The sequence below is a fragment of the Salvelinus sp. IW2-2015 genome, linkage group LG18 (assembly GCF_002910315.2).
Source record: "Salvelinus sp. IW2-2015 linkage group LG18, ASM291031v2, whole genome shotgun sequence".
Classification (NCBI taxonomy): Eukaryota; Metazoa; Chordata; class Actinopteri; order Salmoniformes; family Salmonidae; genus Salvelinus; species Salvelinus sp. IW2-2015.
This window is the reverse complement of record NC_036858.1, coordinates 34589215-34607732: the sequence shown is the minus strand read 5'-3', so window position 1 is coordinate 34607732 and position 18518 is coordinate 34589215. Positions and strand designations below refer to the sequence as shown.

The 18518-nt window shown below is 40.6% G+C and overlaps 1 protein-coding gene across 1 annotated transcript in view; it reads left to right on the top strand.

The window, feature by feature from the left end:
- The window catches only part of shtn1 (shootin 1), a 39176-nt gene extending 24959 nt beyond the window's left edge, over nucleotides 1–14217 (top strand). Inside the window, exons 9-17 of the mRNA XM_024007518.2 lie at nucleotides 2135–2281; nucleotides 3109–3262; nucleotides 3798–3915; nucleotides 4096–4178; nucleotides 7867–7973; nucleotides 8853–8903; nucleotides 9127–9247; nucleotides 10051–10209; nucleotides 13840–14217. Coding sequence (XP_023863286.1) covers nucleotides 2135–2281; nucleotides 3109–3262; nucleotides 3798–3915; nucleotides 4096–4178; nucleotides 7867–7973; nucleotides 8853–8903; nucleotides 9127–9247; nucleotides 10051–10160 — 891 coding nt within the window. The 3' untranslated portion in view covers nucleotides 10161–10209; nucleotides 13840–14217. The remainder of the gene's footprint in view (nucleotides 1–2134; nucleotides 2282–3108; nucleotides 3263–3797; nucleotides 3916–4095; nucleotides 4179–7866; nucleotides 7974–8852; nucleotides 8904–9126; nucleotides 9248–10050; nucleotides 10210–13839) is intronic.
- Nucleotides 14218–18518: the final 4301 nt, after the last annotated feature.

Genomic DNA, 18518 nt, shown 5'->3' with positions numbered 1-18518 from the left:
GTATACAGAATTGACAAGGAAAGCAGGGAACAAACTATACAGACGTGACAGAGAGAAACAGGGACAACTATACAGAACCTGACAGAGGAAAGCAGGGACAGAAAACGCAACACAACGTGACAGGAGAAAGCAGGGACAACTACACAGACGTGACAGAGGAAAGCAGGGACAAACTTACACAGACTGCAGAGGAAAGCGGCGGACAAACTACACAGAGCGTGACAGAGGGAAAGCGAGGGACAACTACACAGACGTGACAGCAGGAAAGCAGGGACAACTACACAGACGTGACAGAGGAAAGCAGGCGACAACTATACAGACGTGACAGAGGAAAGCTGGGCGACAACTACACAGACGTGACAGAGGAAAGGCAGGCGACAAAACCTACACAGACGTGACAGAGGAAAGCAGGGACAACTACACAGACGTGACAGAGGAAAGCAGGAACAACTACACAGCACGTACAGAGAGAAAAGCAGGGACAACTACACAGACGTGACAGAGGAAAGCAGGGACAACTACCACAGACGTGACAGAGGAAAGGGGGGAACAACTTACACAGCACGTGACAGGAGAAAAGCGGGGATCTCGGACAACTACACAGACGTGACAGAGGAAAGGGAGGACAACTACACAGACGTGACAGAGGAAAGCGGGGACAACTACACAGACGTGACAGGGAAAAGCAGGGACAACTACACAGACGTGACAGAGGAAAGCAGGGACAACTACACAGACGTGACAGAGGAAAGAAAGGTATACGAAATGGAATGGAATGATGCAAAATGTAAGCTACAAATTGAAGAACACTAACACTAAAGTGACAGTTATAATTATGTGGGTATAACTTACGGTGGCTCCCGATAGTGGCTAATATTTAATATGATACAAATTGTAAAATATAACTGAGAAAGAGTCGGGCATATAATTAAAACATTCTAAAGCACATACAGAACATCAACTCCGCAGGTATAGCCCTACAGTAGCCTCAAAAGTTTACCCACAAATTATGAGGGCACAAAATTATTTCAGCAAATTAGGAGGTTACACAATTACAATTCTGAATAGCCTACTTCACTGTGGAAAATGGGGCGCGATACATGTCATGTGATATGATTTTCAGTTTGCTTCCATATGACTGGTTTCAGATAATCTCCAGGGATTATAAGGAAAGGTCATCTAAAACAATTGCTGTGTGTATTTACAATCCCTTCTCCAAACTGATTACTCATTTACCTAGCTCTTATTAATAGCTTATCGCTTTATAAATTACAGTGCATGGAGAATGCTGTTATTTCCATCATGAAAAGAAAGTAGAGGTTTGCGAGACCTTATTCATGGTTTCCTCGCACGTACAATTGGTGGAATTATGATGGAATTAAGCCAAACTCAGAATGCGACGTATCTGTAGACACCCCTCAGCCTCACCTTCATTTATTCCATCTCCACCCCAAACGAATAGCGGTTGAATAGCATGCTATTCTCATGCTTAAATTCAAGGTCAGAATACGCAGAGAGAGAAAAGTGCATGAAAAGGGAATTACATTCCATTTACGCATGCTTAACTCGGGTCAGAGTCGTTCCCCATATGAATTGTGAATTTGAGCTGTAGCATTGGACACCAGTATCCAATGGTATACTGTTTTTAGAATATGTGATGCCGCTGTGTTTAAGATGTGGCATGAATATCTTAGAAGTGCCACATGATTGTATGACATGTATGTTCTATATGGTGTCCAGATTAGTACTCTTCCCCCTTGCAATCTAATCAGTATTCAGGCACACTCTATTCATTATGTGTTATCACCAGAGATCATTTTTGAGAACATATGTAGCTAAATGAATGACCACCCTATGCATGCTGCATAATGAGACCTCAATATACCCCCTCTCTGCAAACACACATTTTGAATAGCCTCACTGGTTTCTATACATGCTCAGGTACTTTTATCGGTATACTCAAATATTTGTTTATTACACTAAAACTACAGGTATGGTTAATTTACTGCTAAAACAGGCTGGATTATACTTATTTTCCCTTGAGGTGTTACAAATTTCACATGCAGTAATGTATCAACACTGTTAACACTTATTGACAGCTTCTGTCCCTTGTGTAAATCCTCCTCCCATGCAGATGCTGGTTGAGCAGAAGAAGCTGAACAGACAGAGTCAGATTCTCCTAAAGAGCTCATCACCCAGTGAGGCCCTGCAGACAGCCCTCACTGATGTCACCAGGCTCACCCAGGCCCTGGAGAGCCAGAGGCTGGAGCACCAACAACAGGTCACACATCAACATTAACACCACATCACCAACAACACAATGCGTCTTTAGTGTGATGAAAATTGTGTCTAGAATCTAATGTCAGCCAAGATATTTTTTCCCTCATAGTCAAATATTGCATTTTTTTAAATTACAAAATATGACCTCATCTGGAAAAAATCTACTCCAGTTTTGCACGTGGAAAAAATATGAATGTGTATCTGAAAAAGACTTAAAGTCGATTAGCTCATCAATTAAACTGTGAGATGACCTTTTGAATGACAATGGTCACATGGAGCACTTTGGGCAGCGACTTTCTCTGTCCATACTGATAAGGAGTATCAGAGACACCATTCACTCTTAGCAGGATTTGGATGGGTGAAAACAATTAGGAAAGAGTGGGATCACTGATCTTTCCTGGTCTAGGGCGGAGGTGAGCCATACCCTCCATTTAAAGAACAATTAACACATTATTTGAGGAGCAGAGAATTTTTTGGGGACTGGCACCTATCCAAAGCTACTTATCAGCAATTATCACCACAGGAGCTGTTTGTGGTGCAGGCTCTGAGCAGCTTACATTTTGTTCCGTTGTTTTGTGTGCGTGTGCGTGTGCGTGTGCGTGTGCGTGTGCGTGTGTGTGTGTGTGTGTGTGTGTGTGTTTTAAAGCAGCACCACTTATCACTATTTTTGCCTCAACATTTTTCTGTCTGTAGTGAAGAACCATTGTTTGCCTTGTAAAATCATAGTCTTTATTTCCTAACGTTCACTTCAAGTTTAGTAAGAATGTCCCCGGTACACAGCATATCTTGTAGGATTGTGAGTGAATGGGTAATGTTTGGCGGTAACAGATGAAGGGGATTGAGGAGCAGCTCAGGGGTTCAGAGCTACATAAGGAGGTGCTGGCGTTACAACGTAAGCTAGAGCTCCTGGCAGAGGAGAAGAGGGAGCACGAGGAGAGATGTTCCAAGGCTAAGGTGGAGGCCAAGGATCTCAAGTTTACTGGTGAGTGGCACAGCAGAATTGGAGGACTGCACACAGTAGCTGTACATGATCCCAGCAGGGAATGAGTGGGCTTTGTCAAAAGGTTAATGTTATTCTCATGGTTTGACAATGGGATTTCTACATGTATTCAACTGAAGCCAACCTTGGGTTTTAACTGTAGAGAAATGCACAGAACACCCTTCATTTGTTAGCAAAAGCAATGGACTGCAAAGAAACATTTTCATTAGAGCACTTTATAATGCATTTGTAGGTTAATCATCTCAACCTGCAGTTCTCTAACCATTTTCTGAGCCATTTCCATTCATTTCAAGTGTTTGTAATGTTGAGCCTTTCCTAAATGGATGATGATGTACATCAGAACATTCTTCAGTTGTTAACAAAAGCAATGGACTAAAAACAGTGTTTCATGGAGCAGTTCAGAATACATTTTTGGGTTAATATTCTCCATTTCCATTCAGTTCGTAATATAATGTATTTTACACCTCCCTTAATGAATGGATGCTGATGCTACTCGTCCATTTGTCCTATTGAGCAGTTGAGGAGCTGCAGAAGAAGCTCCAGGCCCTTTCTAACCCTCCGCCTGCTCCAGCCCCTCCACCTCCGCCRCCGCCACCCCCTCCTCCACCACCAGCCCCACTCACCAACCCTCTCGGGTGAGATATGAACAAATGGGAATCATTTACAATGTACATTTTACATGAACTACATCTGCTTGAAGTAGTCATACTGGGGACCAGGCTTACTTCCTGGTCAGGACACATGGTTAGGAAAAACTCCCTATAGGGCCCTATATATGGTCCAAGGTCAACTCACTCTTTTCTGTTTCTTTACAGTTCACTGCTATTGATGATTCGCAAAAAGAAAAATATCAGTAGGGATATTCCATTAGTGGTTCAAGACTCAGCAAAGGAGCCAGGTACAGTAAACAGAAAAAAATCCTAAAATCTATATTTTAAGAGCTTTAACAAAATGTTCTTATAACCTCTCTTTGGTATGTTGTCGGTTGTAGCGTTTAACTGCAAGCACTGTATGACCTTATACTATTTATTTTATTGTGCTGAACATTTGGACAGTAGTTCAAGGGTGTTGTTGTACAGCTCCCCCTTTCATGTAAACTACAGTGCATTCAGAAAGTATTCAGACCCTTTGATTTATTCCACATTTTGTTACGTTACAGCCGTATTCTAAAATTGATTAAATCGCTTTTTTTCCCTCATCAATTTACACACTATAACCCATAATGACAAAGCATAAACAGTTATTTTAAAATTTTATTTTGCAAATTTGGAGGGGGAAAAAACAACTGAACTATTACATTTGCATAAGTATTCAGACCCTTTACTCAGTGCTTTGTTGAAGCACCTTTGGCAGCGATTACAGCCTCGAGTCTTCTTAGGTATGACGCTATAAYCTTGGCACACCTTATTTGGGGAGTTTCTCCCATGCTTCTCTGCAGATCCTCTCAAGCTCTGTCAGGTTAGATGGGGAACATTGCTGCGCAGCTATTTTCAGGTCTCTCCAGAGATGTTTGATCGGGTTCAAGTCTGGGCTCTGGCTGGGCCACTCAAGGACATTCAGAGACTTGTCCCGAAGCCACTCCTCCGTTGTCTTGGCTGTGTGCTTAGGGTCGTTGTCCTGTTGGAGGGTGAACTTCACCCCAGTCTGAGGTCCTGAGGCTCTGGAGCAGTTTTTCATCAAGGATCTCACTGTACTTTGCACCGTTCATCTTCCCTCGATCCTGACTAGTCTCCCAGTCCCTGCCACTGAAAAACATCCCCACAGCATGATGCTGCCACCACCATGCTTCACCGTAGGGATGGTGCCAGGTTTACTCCAGATGTGACGCTTGGCATTCGGGCCAAAGAGTTCAATCTTTGTTTCATCAGACCAGAAAATCTTGTTTATTCATGGTCTGAGAGTCCTTTAGGTGCCTTTTGGCGGAGCTGTCATGTGCCTTTTATTGAGTAGTGGCTTCCGTCTGCCCCCTCTACCATAAAGTATGATTGGTGGAGTGCTGCAGAGATGATTGTCCTTCTGGAAGGTTCTCCCATCTCCACAGAGGAACTCTGGAACTCTGTCAGAGTGACCATCGGGTTCTTGGTCACCTCCCATTCTCCACGATTGCTCAGTTTGGCCAGGCAGCCAGCTCTAGGAAGAGTCTTGATGGTTCCAAACTTTTTCCATTTAAGAATGATGGAGGCCACTGTGTTCTTGGATACCTTCAATGCTGCAGACATTTTTTGATCTGTGCCTCGACACAATCCTGTCTCGGAGTTCTATGGACAATTCCTTCGACCTCATGACTTTGTTTTTACTCTGACATGCACTGTCAACTGTGGGACCTTATATAGACAGGTGTGAGCCTTTCCAATCATGTCCAATCAATTGAATTTACCACAGGTGGACTCCAATCAATTTGTAGAAACATCTTAAGAATGATCAATGAAAACAGGATGGACCTGAGCTCAATTTCGAGTCTCATAGCAAAGGGTCTGAATACTCATGTAAATACAGGTTTGATGTTTTTTCTTCTTTTTTTTGCAAAAAAAATCTAAAAACCTGTTTTCGTTTTGTCATCATGGGTATTGTGTGTAGATTGATAAGGGGGGGGGGGGGTGATTTAATACATTTTTTAAGAAGGCTGTAACGTGACAAAATGTGGAAAAGTGGAAGGGGTCTGAATACTTTCCGAATGCACTATATGTAGCTAAGATGTACCGTCTGGAAGACTTGAATCTGTGACCCAATTGCTTCAGAGCCTATCACTWTCACAGAAGCTCTGATCTTTGGGTTGCACTTTATTTGGCTGGTGCCTATTATGTTTTAAACTAACATGGCTCTTATTGATACAGTACRCAGACGTCCACATTCAGACTTTGTACAACCTGTCCCATCCACAATCTCATCTGTTTCTCAGTCCATCCACATAGTTTGACTGTTTATAGTTTCCACTCTCTCTTATTTCAGGTTTCACTCAGGTAGAATCACCTTGTCACGGTCTAATCTTGAATTTTGTTGACTACCATGTGCTCTGACCTTGGTTTTCTTGCAGTATCCATAATTGAAATTCAAATGTTTTATTGTTTTCTCATTTAAAACTGCATACAYTACATTTTTCTTTCACAAATGTTCCCCTCCTCGATTCAATGTGTAGAAATTCCTCAGTGGAATTGAATGGCAGCTCGACTTAATTGAGGGCCATTATTTAACCCAAAATTAAGGTTGCTCTCAAAGTAATTTCTATTTTCCAGAATCACTATGGGTCAGTTGGGTCACTTTTGTATGAGGAATGTAGACATTAATAATTGAGTAGTTGAAGGACACCAGTCTGTGCTTTATGAGCATTTATTGGGGATGCATTGGGCATTGACGGGCCATGTTAGTTAAAGGCCCAGTACAGTCAAAAAGTAGATTTTTATGTGTATTATATATATTTCCACACTATGAGGTTGGAATAATATTGTGAATTTGTGAAAATTATGATAATGTCCTTTTAGTGTAAAAACTGTTTGAAAAGACCGCCTGAAATTTCAACCTTTTTTGATGGGATGGAGTTTTTGTGCCTGCCTAGCGACATTACCAGGCAGTATAAGTTAATAGACCAATAACAAAGACAGTTTTTAACCTCTCTGCCGATAACAGCTAGTTTTCAGGTTACATATCCCTCCCATTAGGCTCGTCCAATTAGGCCCCTCACTCAGACCGTTCCCAGACAGTCCTAGCAAAATGCTTGCTTGAGAAATTGCTCTTTGAAAGAAGCAATTTTTGTTTCTTTTTGACCATTTTAATTGAAAACAGTCACAGTAAAGTACTTAATTGTTACCCAGAAATGATTTGATATTGAGATAAAAATGGCTGCATTGGACCTTTAATAAAGTTGCATTCTTCTGTTTGCATGAACAAAAAAACAAACCTTGAATAGTTAAAGTGGGTGATACATTTGTATGTATCTTCTGAATATTTTGTTACCAGTCCTTCATTTGTGATTTTCTGTTATTGGGCACTCACTAATGTACCTGGTTGCCCCTAGAGGTAGAAGAGAACGGCTTGAATACCGTCATCAATGATATTTTTCATTTTAATTACAACGTTTGAATAAAATACAAAAATTCTTTAATACTTTGAATATTTTTTGGAATACTTTGGAGGACAACATTTTCATAACAATGTGAGTTATGTGCCAGCTAACAATGGCTTTATTGTATAATCTTAATTGAAGGTTACAAGGTGATTAGGTTTACCCACTCAATTGTTCGGAGCATAGTGGGTGCAACGTTCTTACATTTCTTTCTACAAGCTGTTAAATTAAATATCTCCCAACTTTTGTCAGCTGCATATAACTTGTATTTTCTTGCAGAATTTGCTAAACTTTTCTTGTTGAACTGAATAAAAACATAATGGTTGTTGAAGGAGTACCCGAAGCCATTTGTAAAGACCACTGTATGAACTGTTGTCCGTAATGTTTGCCTGCAATACTCACCTTCATGGAACGTGTAGACAGCAATAGAGGAGGATGGAAGTAATGTTTTTTATTAAATCTCCAAGTAAATTTGTACTCAAAATRCAATAAATAACCTGTGTGCTCTTTTTGTGTTGACTCCTAGATATGGATATCAGGCAACAAGCTGTGGATGAGATGATGCAGAGAATCAAAAGGGGGGTTCACCTCCGACCCGTGGGCCAGGCCCCCAACAAAACCAAGCCCGTCCAGGTACATGCAGGATATACCTCACAAAGGGTCACCAACATTGTACCACTTCAGCTCAGAGAAAAGCTGAGTTTCTACATAAATGCACTCTTTTTCCTTGTTCCAGGTGAAATGGCTATATGACCTGTACAATCATGTTCATGGACCTGTGTCCTAAGAATAGTGTATGTGGTACTGAAGTGAGCTTGTTTTTGTACATTGTAAGACTTCTAAGCCATGTCGACATGGAGCTCTGTACATTATGTTTACCTTAGAGAAAAGCTGTGTTTCAACGGGAACACAGTGAAAGGCTTAATGACCTGTCGAAATCATGTTCACAGGCCTGTATGTTTCTAAGTAGCATAGCGTCGCTGACGGAAGAAAACCTTGTATCTCCATAATTGAAACTTCAGGAAATTGAAAAACTGCTCTATTTTACAAATAAGGTCCATACGACTATGTAAACTTCAGAAGCTATTTTGAACACATTGTCACATTCCAACAGGGATGACAGTGTGCTGTATGTGATTACCGCATGAGCTTGTTTTTCTAAGTTCTTATGAGATCTCTAAGACATGTCAACATGTAGCACTTAGCACTCTGCCCACAGTTCTCTCAAAATTGGAGACCATTAGGACCTATACTTTACCCAAATTATTTTATAATGCGTAAATTGTCTGTTTGCATGCGAAATTAAATAATTATACACTATGTGGACATCTTTTTATTTTATGACCCTGTTTTAACCTGTATTCTGGTCTCTGTGGTACGAAGAGTGGTCTAGAAATACACTACAATGCTAACAGGTTCTGTAGGCTGAAACAGTGATTGGGATAAATGTGTCAAATATGTGCTGCTTATTTACCAAACCCATCTTTCCATCTGTCCTCATCCTCTTACCAGCGAGAAAGGGTACCCTCTAATTCTGCCATTCAGGAACTTAAAGGAATTCTGGTAATGGAACCTTTTAATAATAGCAGTAGTCCTTTTTGAGGTACTTTTCTTTTCCAAAATGTTGTTATTTGTTGTTGGTGATAAAACCATGATTTGTTAGACACTACAGTATACAAGCTACCAGAACAAACAATATTTTATAATACATAGCTACTTTAAGTTGTTAGAGGTTATTCTCAAAACCATACCAGAATCTGTATCCCTTTTTGTTCCAACTGTACAGGACACTTTCAAAAGGCCCTCCCCCCACCTTAAAGTTGGATCTCCATCAACAAACACTGAGTCTGAGCTGGAGAGAGTTCTACAGAGACGACGGGGCGCATTCAAGACCTCACAGGAAAGTTGTGAGTTTTGTCTCCTTTAAAATATATACAACTGAAGAATGACAAGCCCGTACTTACTCTGGAGGGGGTTTCAGTGGCCGTAAAGATGACGAACAATATTGTTTCAATTTTTGTCTATTTAGACAAAGGCAGTCTTATGTCCTGCTAATAGTTTCAGTACGAATAGCTAAAGGATGGGATCATGGAGCGAGTCTTGTGTAACAAGGAATAGGTAAGATGCCATCCGTAGTAGAGTATCATAACGGAACGTTTCTCTATTTGTTTTTGCTGTATTGTTATTATTAAATTTAACAAGTGATATTACATTTAGGAGAGAGACTATATATATGAGGCAAATTAATTTCCAGTAATTAATGCAAGAACAAGGTTATTGCCTTACTCCCTCCCCCTTTTGTAAATGTTATATAAATATCAATCATTTGCAAACACATGTTCTAATTATTTAATAATTATTTAGTGAAACAACATATTGCAAATCTCAAAATATGACATCTCATCTTCCACACAGCCCACCCATGTTTTGTAGTATGGACACCACTTTCTGCTTTGCTGAGGAGGTGGTTCCTGGTAGTTGATTTAGTTAAATGTTAAATTATTTTACACTCCTCTGCAATGAATGAAACATATAAGAAGTTGTGCCGTGTTGCAAACATACCTACAGAATAATATCAGTTCTCTGTCACTGCAGATCAATCAGACAAATAGGTAAACATACTGTAGGCCTACAGTAGCAATTTCCAACTGTTGAATGTAGAAATACTGTGGATCTATATGTGATTGTGTTTGTGTCTGTCTCTGTCAAGGTTTGGCGTCCTCACCTCGTCCCTTCCCCAGCAGTGTTCTGGATGTCACCAGGGTGAGAGGGGACCATCCCCAGACCAAGCAGAACTCCCAGGACTCTGTCCCGCTCTAGGCCCACTCAGCTGACCTGAGTCCTTGCCACTAGCACCCCAGGGCCCTGGGTAAGTACGCCTCACAGGATGTCTCAACACCTGGAATCACTGCATGATTTACAATGAAGTTTAAGTCCCAAGACCCAACTGATCGAAAATGAGAAACCTACTTCTTTCTGTAAGATAAATCTCCTTTAGAGTAAGAACCAGCCTGGCCCTAGTTGTTTCTGATGATTACAGGAATAATTAGAGCCGCTCTTGAGATCCAGTGCACCGTGGCTTCATGTTGTATTAAGCTGTGATGTTTTCACACTGCTGCTTGTTTTGTTTTGGGGAGGGAGTGCACTACTGTATGAAGGATTACCATGGGGCGATTGATTTAGGTGAAATGAAATACTTTGTTCCCACAACTGGAGGCTTTGTTAAAATTTCTTTAATGGTGAAGGTGAAGCCCACATTTTTGACACAGTCTTTGTTTGCACTGAGAGGATCCGTCAGCCGGCTTTTGTAGCCTTGAACATTTGCCAAAGCAAGTATGTCTTTAAATTGGTCTGTCTAGACCAGTATTAACCTTGTAGCCTCCCAGTGAGCAATTACAGGGCACTGTGGCAGATTTTGTTTCCACTACTCCCCTCGCTCGATACTCCCCCAGTCTTTCATGGACCAAGATCATTTTTTTGTGCAGGTGTTATTTGAAGGCATTATTGTAAAGATTTTTTATAGCAGAATCTATTTCAAGACTAAAGAATTTCAAGCATGTAAATGCACATATAGCATCGTAACTGGTAGTACTGGAGCTTTAGATTTTAGTCAAATGCTTGGCATGTCAACTACAGGTTAAGCTGTTCTGCTAGGTGTTTGTTACGGAACAATTGGATTGGGATCAACTTGCTCTCAGAACGCCACAATGACCATCACGGTTAGTTGACCATGAGGATGGGCTTTTTTCACTCACCTGCACAAATTCATTGGACTATTTCTGAAGTGAGGGGGAAATGTGAGAGCCAGAAACAGGAGTGTGACGTCCCGTAGCCATTGTGTGAGGCACTAATTGAGGATTTGGGTCTCATTTGTCACTAAGGCACAATTTCCACTTGGAGCACAGTTGAAAGAAAGGGTCAAATCCCCCAAGATTGTGGAGGAAATTCAATTTGAGTGACTTTTCTTTCTGCCATCTTGTTTACATGTATACTATTTACCCCCCAAATCCTGTTTGAGGATAAAGTGTCTTGTGTTAGATTTATCTTCCAGGCGCCTCAAGGGGCTCAGACTTCATCTTAAGACCTATTGGCTCTGCACATTCATTCATCAGTGGACTGCCACAAAAATACAGACAGGGCTACAACATTGTTGGAAGAGGAAGTCACTTTGTCGTTTTATTTAACAGCAGAATTCCCCTCGACAATGGCCTTGCAGACAGAGGGATCAGTGGACAAGGGGATGTTGCTTGCACCAAGGACTCGGAAATGACAAATTGTGCAGACTGACATGTTTTTCTTATGACCCTCCATTTTCTCATGTTGAAGGAAGAGGAGGTTAACTAAGACTAAACTTAGATAACGTCCAAGGAGATGAGAGTGTCATTGAGCATCAGACATTGCTTGAGTAAGCCACTCTACGTGCTGGACAGACAGAAAGCGAGACAAAGAGAGAGCGAGAGCGAGAGAGGGAGAATACCTTAGTAATAATTGAAGTTATAGCAGGAAATGGTGCCACAGGCTGGGATTCAAACACAAACAACCTTCGCGCTGCGATCCTGATTCATAAATGTAAAATATTGCCTTGATTCCAACTGTGTTAACTGTCAAAATGCCAATAGAACTGGTACATCATTTAATTCAAACAGAAAATTAAGCATGCTTCAAGGGAGAAAACATTTTCATTGATTTGATGGCAGTTACTGCGGTTGCACCAAGTGCAGTGCGATGTCAGTAATCTGCGTTTCTTTGAATCCTGGCCTCAGTCTCTCCTCAACCTCTTTGAAATGATTGCACTTTAAAAAAGTATGTCATTGTAGGTCTTCAGTATTTCGTACGGAATCTGATTCTAGAAGTCACAAACAGTATCACCAACTACGGCCAGCTGATGCTTGCTCTCCTTGGACCTGTTGTTTTCAGTCCATGGACAGCTCAACGTCGAAACAGAGTCCATGACCTGGCCTTTCCCTGCTTCCTCTTTAGCGATCTGCCGTCTGACATTGATTGACAAGCAGTAAAGATTCTGTCGATCAGGGCGACAATGTAATTACCCGGAGGCATGCTGTGTCCCTTTTTATTTTGGTGAGAGCCATCTTTACCGCTCTCTATTTCTGTCGCCATCAGCCAATACAATGCAACGTTTTGTTGTTTTTTTCCCCCCAGAGGGATTGGCAATTAGGAAGCCTCTTTTTAGTGTGTCTGGGAAACACTTAATTTAGKCTATTTTGTTAGTCATTCCGTTTATTTTCCAAACAGAGTAATTGCCTGGTGGGGAACCGTGGCTGCTCAGGGCCAATTCACACGGCTGCTTTCTCTCTGCCCGCTACGTCTGGCTATCCACACTCATTGATTAGAGGATGTCTGTAGATCCAGTGAACTCCCTAGCTCTCTCTCTCTTTCTCTTCTTCCTTGGCTTGTTTGGATGTTAAGTAGATGGTTATATGAACACAGAATATTCTCTCATCTTTATCAACAATTGTGTATTATATACCATAGTAGTTGAGGCAATGCCGAGCTAAGCACTTTAAAACCAAGTGAAATCCAGTCTATTACGATGCTTACAATCTTTAGTAAGTTGATATTCCAATTAAAATGCAAGTTTACTCATCCTAAAATGTTGTAACTACACAGGTATTCTTGATAACAGGAGTAATTGTGCTTTGTGCCATGTTCAGCTTTTACTCAGATAGAATGATATGCCTACGTAAGTTACGATAAAGATAAGCCAAGTTAAATAAGTATGGAAAAACTATCCTTAAATCATAAATCAAGTATATTGATAGGTTAAATACAGTAATTAATGGATAAATCAATGTTGCATTTTCAGTTGAAAAGAACATGAATGAAGAACTCCTTTGACAGGCCCATTGAGGCAGGCCGTAAGTGCTCCAACACAGCTGTGTGGTGGCTCTCCCTGTCTGTTGGTGCACAAAGCACCTCTGAACCGTCTGCTTCCCACTGGAACAACTGCCCCCTCTGTTACACTGACGCAGGGCATGCCGCAACTGTTAAGACCGCTGGTTTTGTCTTTAAAAAGGGCTACATAATCATTTCCTCTAGGAACTGTGTTTTGGAGTCGGATGAGGATATGACAAATTATGAAGGGGCCCTTTCTCAGTGTGTTGGCTTTAATCGGTGGTCAGCATAGAGTCGCTTTATGCTTTAGCCTTCTTTTGTGTCGGCTCTTTCAGATCCATCRGTCATCCTGTCAACATTGCTTAAAAATAGGATGTTTCCTAAACAATAACTTATATCACCACTAACATGTTACACGAAGATATTGATTAATAGTGAGTTCCACTGATTGAGTAATAGTGAGTGCCACTAATATCAAATATTTTTCTGTCAGTATCAAACTATTCCAGTACTTCGGTGGATTTCTAATCAAGGTCGATTTTAAAATTGCTTTACACTCAAAACGCTTGTTAAGATGGATGTGTATAAATTGTTGGTCTTGCTCAGTGTTTCTCATCTATGTTCCTTTTCATCTATTTCTCTTTAGACAAGAGACCTGCACCTGTCAATGCTGCAGTCAGCTCTCTGGTGAAGGAAAGAAGACCTCAGAGTACAAAGCCTGTCTGGTGTCCCCACTGCACTACACAGGGTTTGGGAGTAATGAACTACATTTGGTCCAACTAGTAATTGAATTACATTTTGCAGTAGGTTGGTGGTAGTTGAACTAAATTCAAACCTAAGTAGTGTTTTCAGTAGTTAATACATTTTTTGCCATGTAGCGGTGTAGCTAACTCCTGGAACTACACACTACTTATTTTCCAAAATGAAAAGATAATATGGGTGAAGTAGGCAATATTTTCCTTTCTTTTTCAGCATCAGACCTGCCTAATTCTCACTTGAAACACAGTTGTTGTGTTTAATAGGCTAAATTACACATTCAGATGTACATATGATAATTTTTCACTAAGTAGTTTGGATGTAGTGAACTACTTTTTCAAAGTAACTTCAGTTAATTAAACTATATTTTTCTTAAGGCTAGCTTTAGTTTAGCTTAAATTCTTCCAGTGTGAAGTAATTGGTAGCTTGGTAAACTATATTTTCAGAGAGCTACCCCAACACTGGCATTATAACAAAAATGGAAAAGTTGTCATAAACCACATAAAAATAATGGTTATTAAATGGGCAGGTTTATTAAAAATAATKGTGACCACAGTGTCTTACATAATCTTTTTTGTATGTGTGTGTATTTTTTATTCTTTGGAATTTGCAAATATATGTGTAAATATCATTTTCTGTTCATTCCAGAATATGTGATGCCAAATTATRGTGATTCCTTTGTGGTCATTTTGATCAATTCAGTTTTGTTTCCAAGGAAAAATACAGATCAGCGCTGCATTTGGTTAGCGTGAAACCTTTTTGCACTAAGTGACGACTGAAAATTCATTCATTTTAATATGGGAAGAAATGTAATGGTGTATCATTTAAATAGATTGTATGAGRGATTCATTTTAAGACTTGTAATTACATTAGATTGACGTAAACATAAATAGAAAATGTCATTTTGGAATAAAACACTATGGTATTCATTTAATCCTTGTCCTCAAGAATATTATGTAAATAACTGCTCRTCCGTTTCTCCAACAAAGAGCGAGGATGTGTCTTTTCTTAAATCTGCAGACAGAAAACAAGTGAAATAAGTTGAATGGACAACAAAGGCTTTAAAAAGGCCAAAGCGAAACTAGCCAATGCATGACAGTCTATTGAACATGTTCTGTAGAGGTCTGTGSACATTGAACATGTCCCTCCTCGCTCCAGGCCCCTCTATTCTAGGTCTGTGATGATTTCTACTGCTGTGACAGCACTAAAAATATATATATTCCACATAGCCAGAGCCAAACGATATACAAGAGTCCTGTATATGCAATTGGTGCAGAAGTTAATTCTTTATTTTATACAAAGATGAACTCGCTTTTCAGTAATTGCCCAATATCCCTGTCCCTTTTTTGGGAGGCGTAATTAGGTGGCCAATTAACAGAACCAAGGTAGGGTTTTTTCGCCAGCTCCTTTTCCCCCTCTTCATGATTCCTGACACACAGTTTCCTTTCACGTCCAGGGAGAAATGTATTCTCACCAGCCCAGCCATTACTGCCTCTCCTACCCATAGCTTTGTCTAGCCCCCTCTTTCTACTGGCTGAAAAGGCGAGAGGAAAAAGCCATACCCAGTATTCCCTGCTGGGCCAATTCTTCCTCTATAGAAATCAGACGGTTGTATTTAGTCAGCCGCTCTCCACGACTCAGACCTCCCAGTTTGACATACCCAACTCCCAGGCCTACGACCTGAGGGAGAGAGAGAAACGCACAATGACAAGAGTTTACGGGCGCCGAGTGCCAACGTGCGACGACTGCTCATCGCCAAGGGACGGAGAAGACGCCGTCACTTGGCTTTGTTTTGGTGTGAGTACACAATGACAGGCAAACTGTTTATTATATCACTTCAATAGAGGTTATTGGGCCTTGTAAATACAGACATTTGTATTATAAAACTTGTACAGAGCAGAATACATACATAAGTGATGCAATGGATTGTCAGACTGAAATGTGCAGATTTTCAGTCCAACACATTACTAGATAAAGACAGACAGCGAGAGAGACATGTAAACATATAGATCTAAAGAGAATGACTAAGCCTCACCACATCTGAGAGTGAGTTGTCACTGCAGGGCTCACCACACGTCGTTCCAATTATTACCTCACCTGACATACAAAAAGACACACACACACACACACATAAAAGTAACCTGTATTACCAGGTCAATGAATCAACTCTTTACACCAGGGATGGGCAACTTTTGAAGGGCCTCGGATCAACCCCCCCTCTTAACTATTTTTATGTCAGTCACTGATAGTCAGTCAATTAGCCCATGTCAGCTAAAAAAAAATTGATTGTAAAGTTAGTTTAGCAGCCAGCTATCTAAACTTGTCAAATTACTGGCCGGGGGGCCCCCATTGATTTTATTAGTCAGTTTCACTCAGATATCATATTGAAAACTGCAAACATTTCTCCCACCCTGTGGCAAAATMAGTAGAATTGCAGCAAACGTGCTTCAAAACTGCAWCATTTTCTCTACAGCCCATGGGAAAATGTGTAGAATTGCAKAAAATTAACTCTAAAACGTTTATTTTGTATTTTCTTTTAGCTCTGCTGTCAAGACGGGGGCTCGCAATGCGTTAAAAAATAATAATAATTATGTGACCCCSACCCTATCAAAGTTGCCCATCCCTGCTTTACACTATCTGTCATTACAGGGGTTCCTCTGAAAAACAGTGCATTCCCCAAAATAAGCATGAACAAACTAACAAACCATAGTTTCATATAGAAGAACATTAATTTGAGTGAGATCTTAAGKACAAAGGTAATCTCGGACACCCAGAACTAAAATCTTGCGTAATTGCGTCAYATGCTCAGTTGAGTTCAGGGGGAGACGGGTTAGAAAATATACTAACMWAACTAGCGAAGTCTCCACRCCTCTAATCGTYAACTCTCTGACAGTTCAAGCAAGTCTATGGGCCAAATGTCCCCTCCCATTCAGAAATTKAAAAGATGCGAGCACCTGCGGAATRATKATTTGCCCAAATGATCAGTGGCGAAAAGTCTGCACACCGGAAACAAAGTTCCTCGTTAGTCGTCGCATCCCACAGTCTGTAGACAGATAATACTACCATTTATGCTACATGCATCTGTCCATGAGAGATTAGGACAAAGGTAAACTGACTGAACATCATTTTGGGTCCCATGACCTTTAACAGTAGAAGTATCATCGGGTTGCATCATTCGATCGATACATGGCCCACGCAGACATTCATTTGGCTCCCTGTGATAAAATGTTCGATTCGGCAGCACTCAAATGGGAAAATCTTCATTTGAGGAACCATGTAAGTTGGCGTGTCTCACACATCACCTATTTATTCCAAAATATTTATACTGTCATGTTCATACTACTGTTTCTATTCACAGTATTGATGTTGTGATGGCAATTATTATTGGTCAATCTGGCCAATATGATGGCTTATTCCCCTAGCATGGATTTGACCTCCAATTTTTCTTGACATTCCATCAATAAAATGTTGCACACTGTACATTTGACCTACATTAGGACAATGAGTCGTGTATTAGTAAACAAAAGCTCTATGTAAAACTCCATCAGTGGCTCCCTTTGTGCTCTGTGGTGACGTGGGTCAGGTCGGTGACTTTATTGGTCTGATTCAGGATGTACCCCTGGAAGAGATGGGGCGTCTTCCTGTGAGCCGTGACACTGGGGCTTAGAGGAGATGTCAGAGAGCAGGCTGCAGGAGGCTCCAGCCACACTGCTCAGTCTCTCCTACTGCTCCTTACACATCGGGTCACACACACACCATGAGTTTCTATAAGCACACCAACACATGTCTTTCATTTACTGTGGATGTGTGTTCGGAGGGGTGTTCACATCTTACCTCTTTTCGCAGAGGATCGATCAGGGCTACGACTGCTGGGTATTTACTAATCAAAGCCTCATCCACTAGTTCATCTGGAGATTTGGGGGTTCCTGTAATAACTTCATACTTTCCTTTTGGCTGTAGAGGAGCAAAGAGAGAAAATAAAATCTAACTTCAAAGTAGTCTTTTTCCAGCTTATATTTTGTTTTGAATAACTACAGTATGTCAACATCAAATTCTAATTTTAACTAACAAAATCATTATTGAAGGTTAAACATTGGTTTCAATGGGAAATCAAATCAAATGTTATTTGTCACATGCTTACTTGAGGGCCCTTCCCAACAATGCAGAGAGAAATAAATAATAATATAATAATAAGTAATGATAACTTGGCTATATATACAAGGGGTACCAGTACTGAGTCGATGTGCAGGGGTACGAGGTAATTGAGGGAGATAGCTACATATTCTGTAACTAAGAATAAAGTGCCTAGGCAACAGGATAGATAATAAACAGTAGCAGCAGCGTATGTGGTGAGTCAAAAAAGTTAGTGCAAAAAGGGTCATTGCAGATTGTCTAGGTTGCTATTGGTTAACTATTTAGCAGTCTTATGGCTTGGGGGTAGAAGCTGTTCAGGGTTTTGTTGATTCCAGACTTGGTGCATCGATACCACTTGCTGTACCCGCATATAGAGTTGTACGCAAGGGCACACTGTGCGTGTTTTAACGTTCTGTTTACATACATAGTCCATTA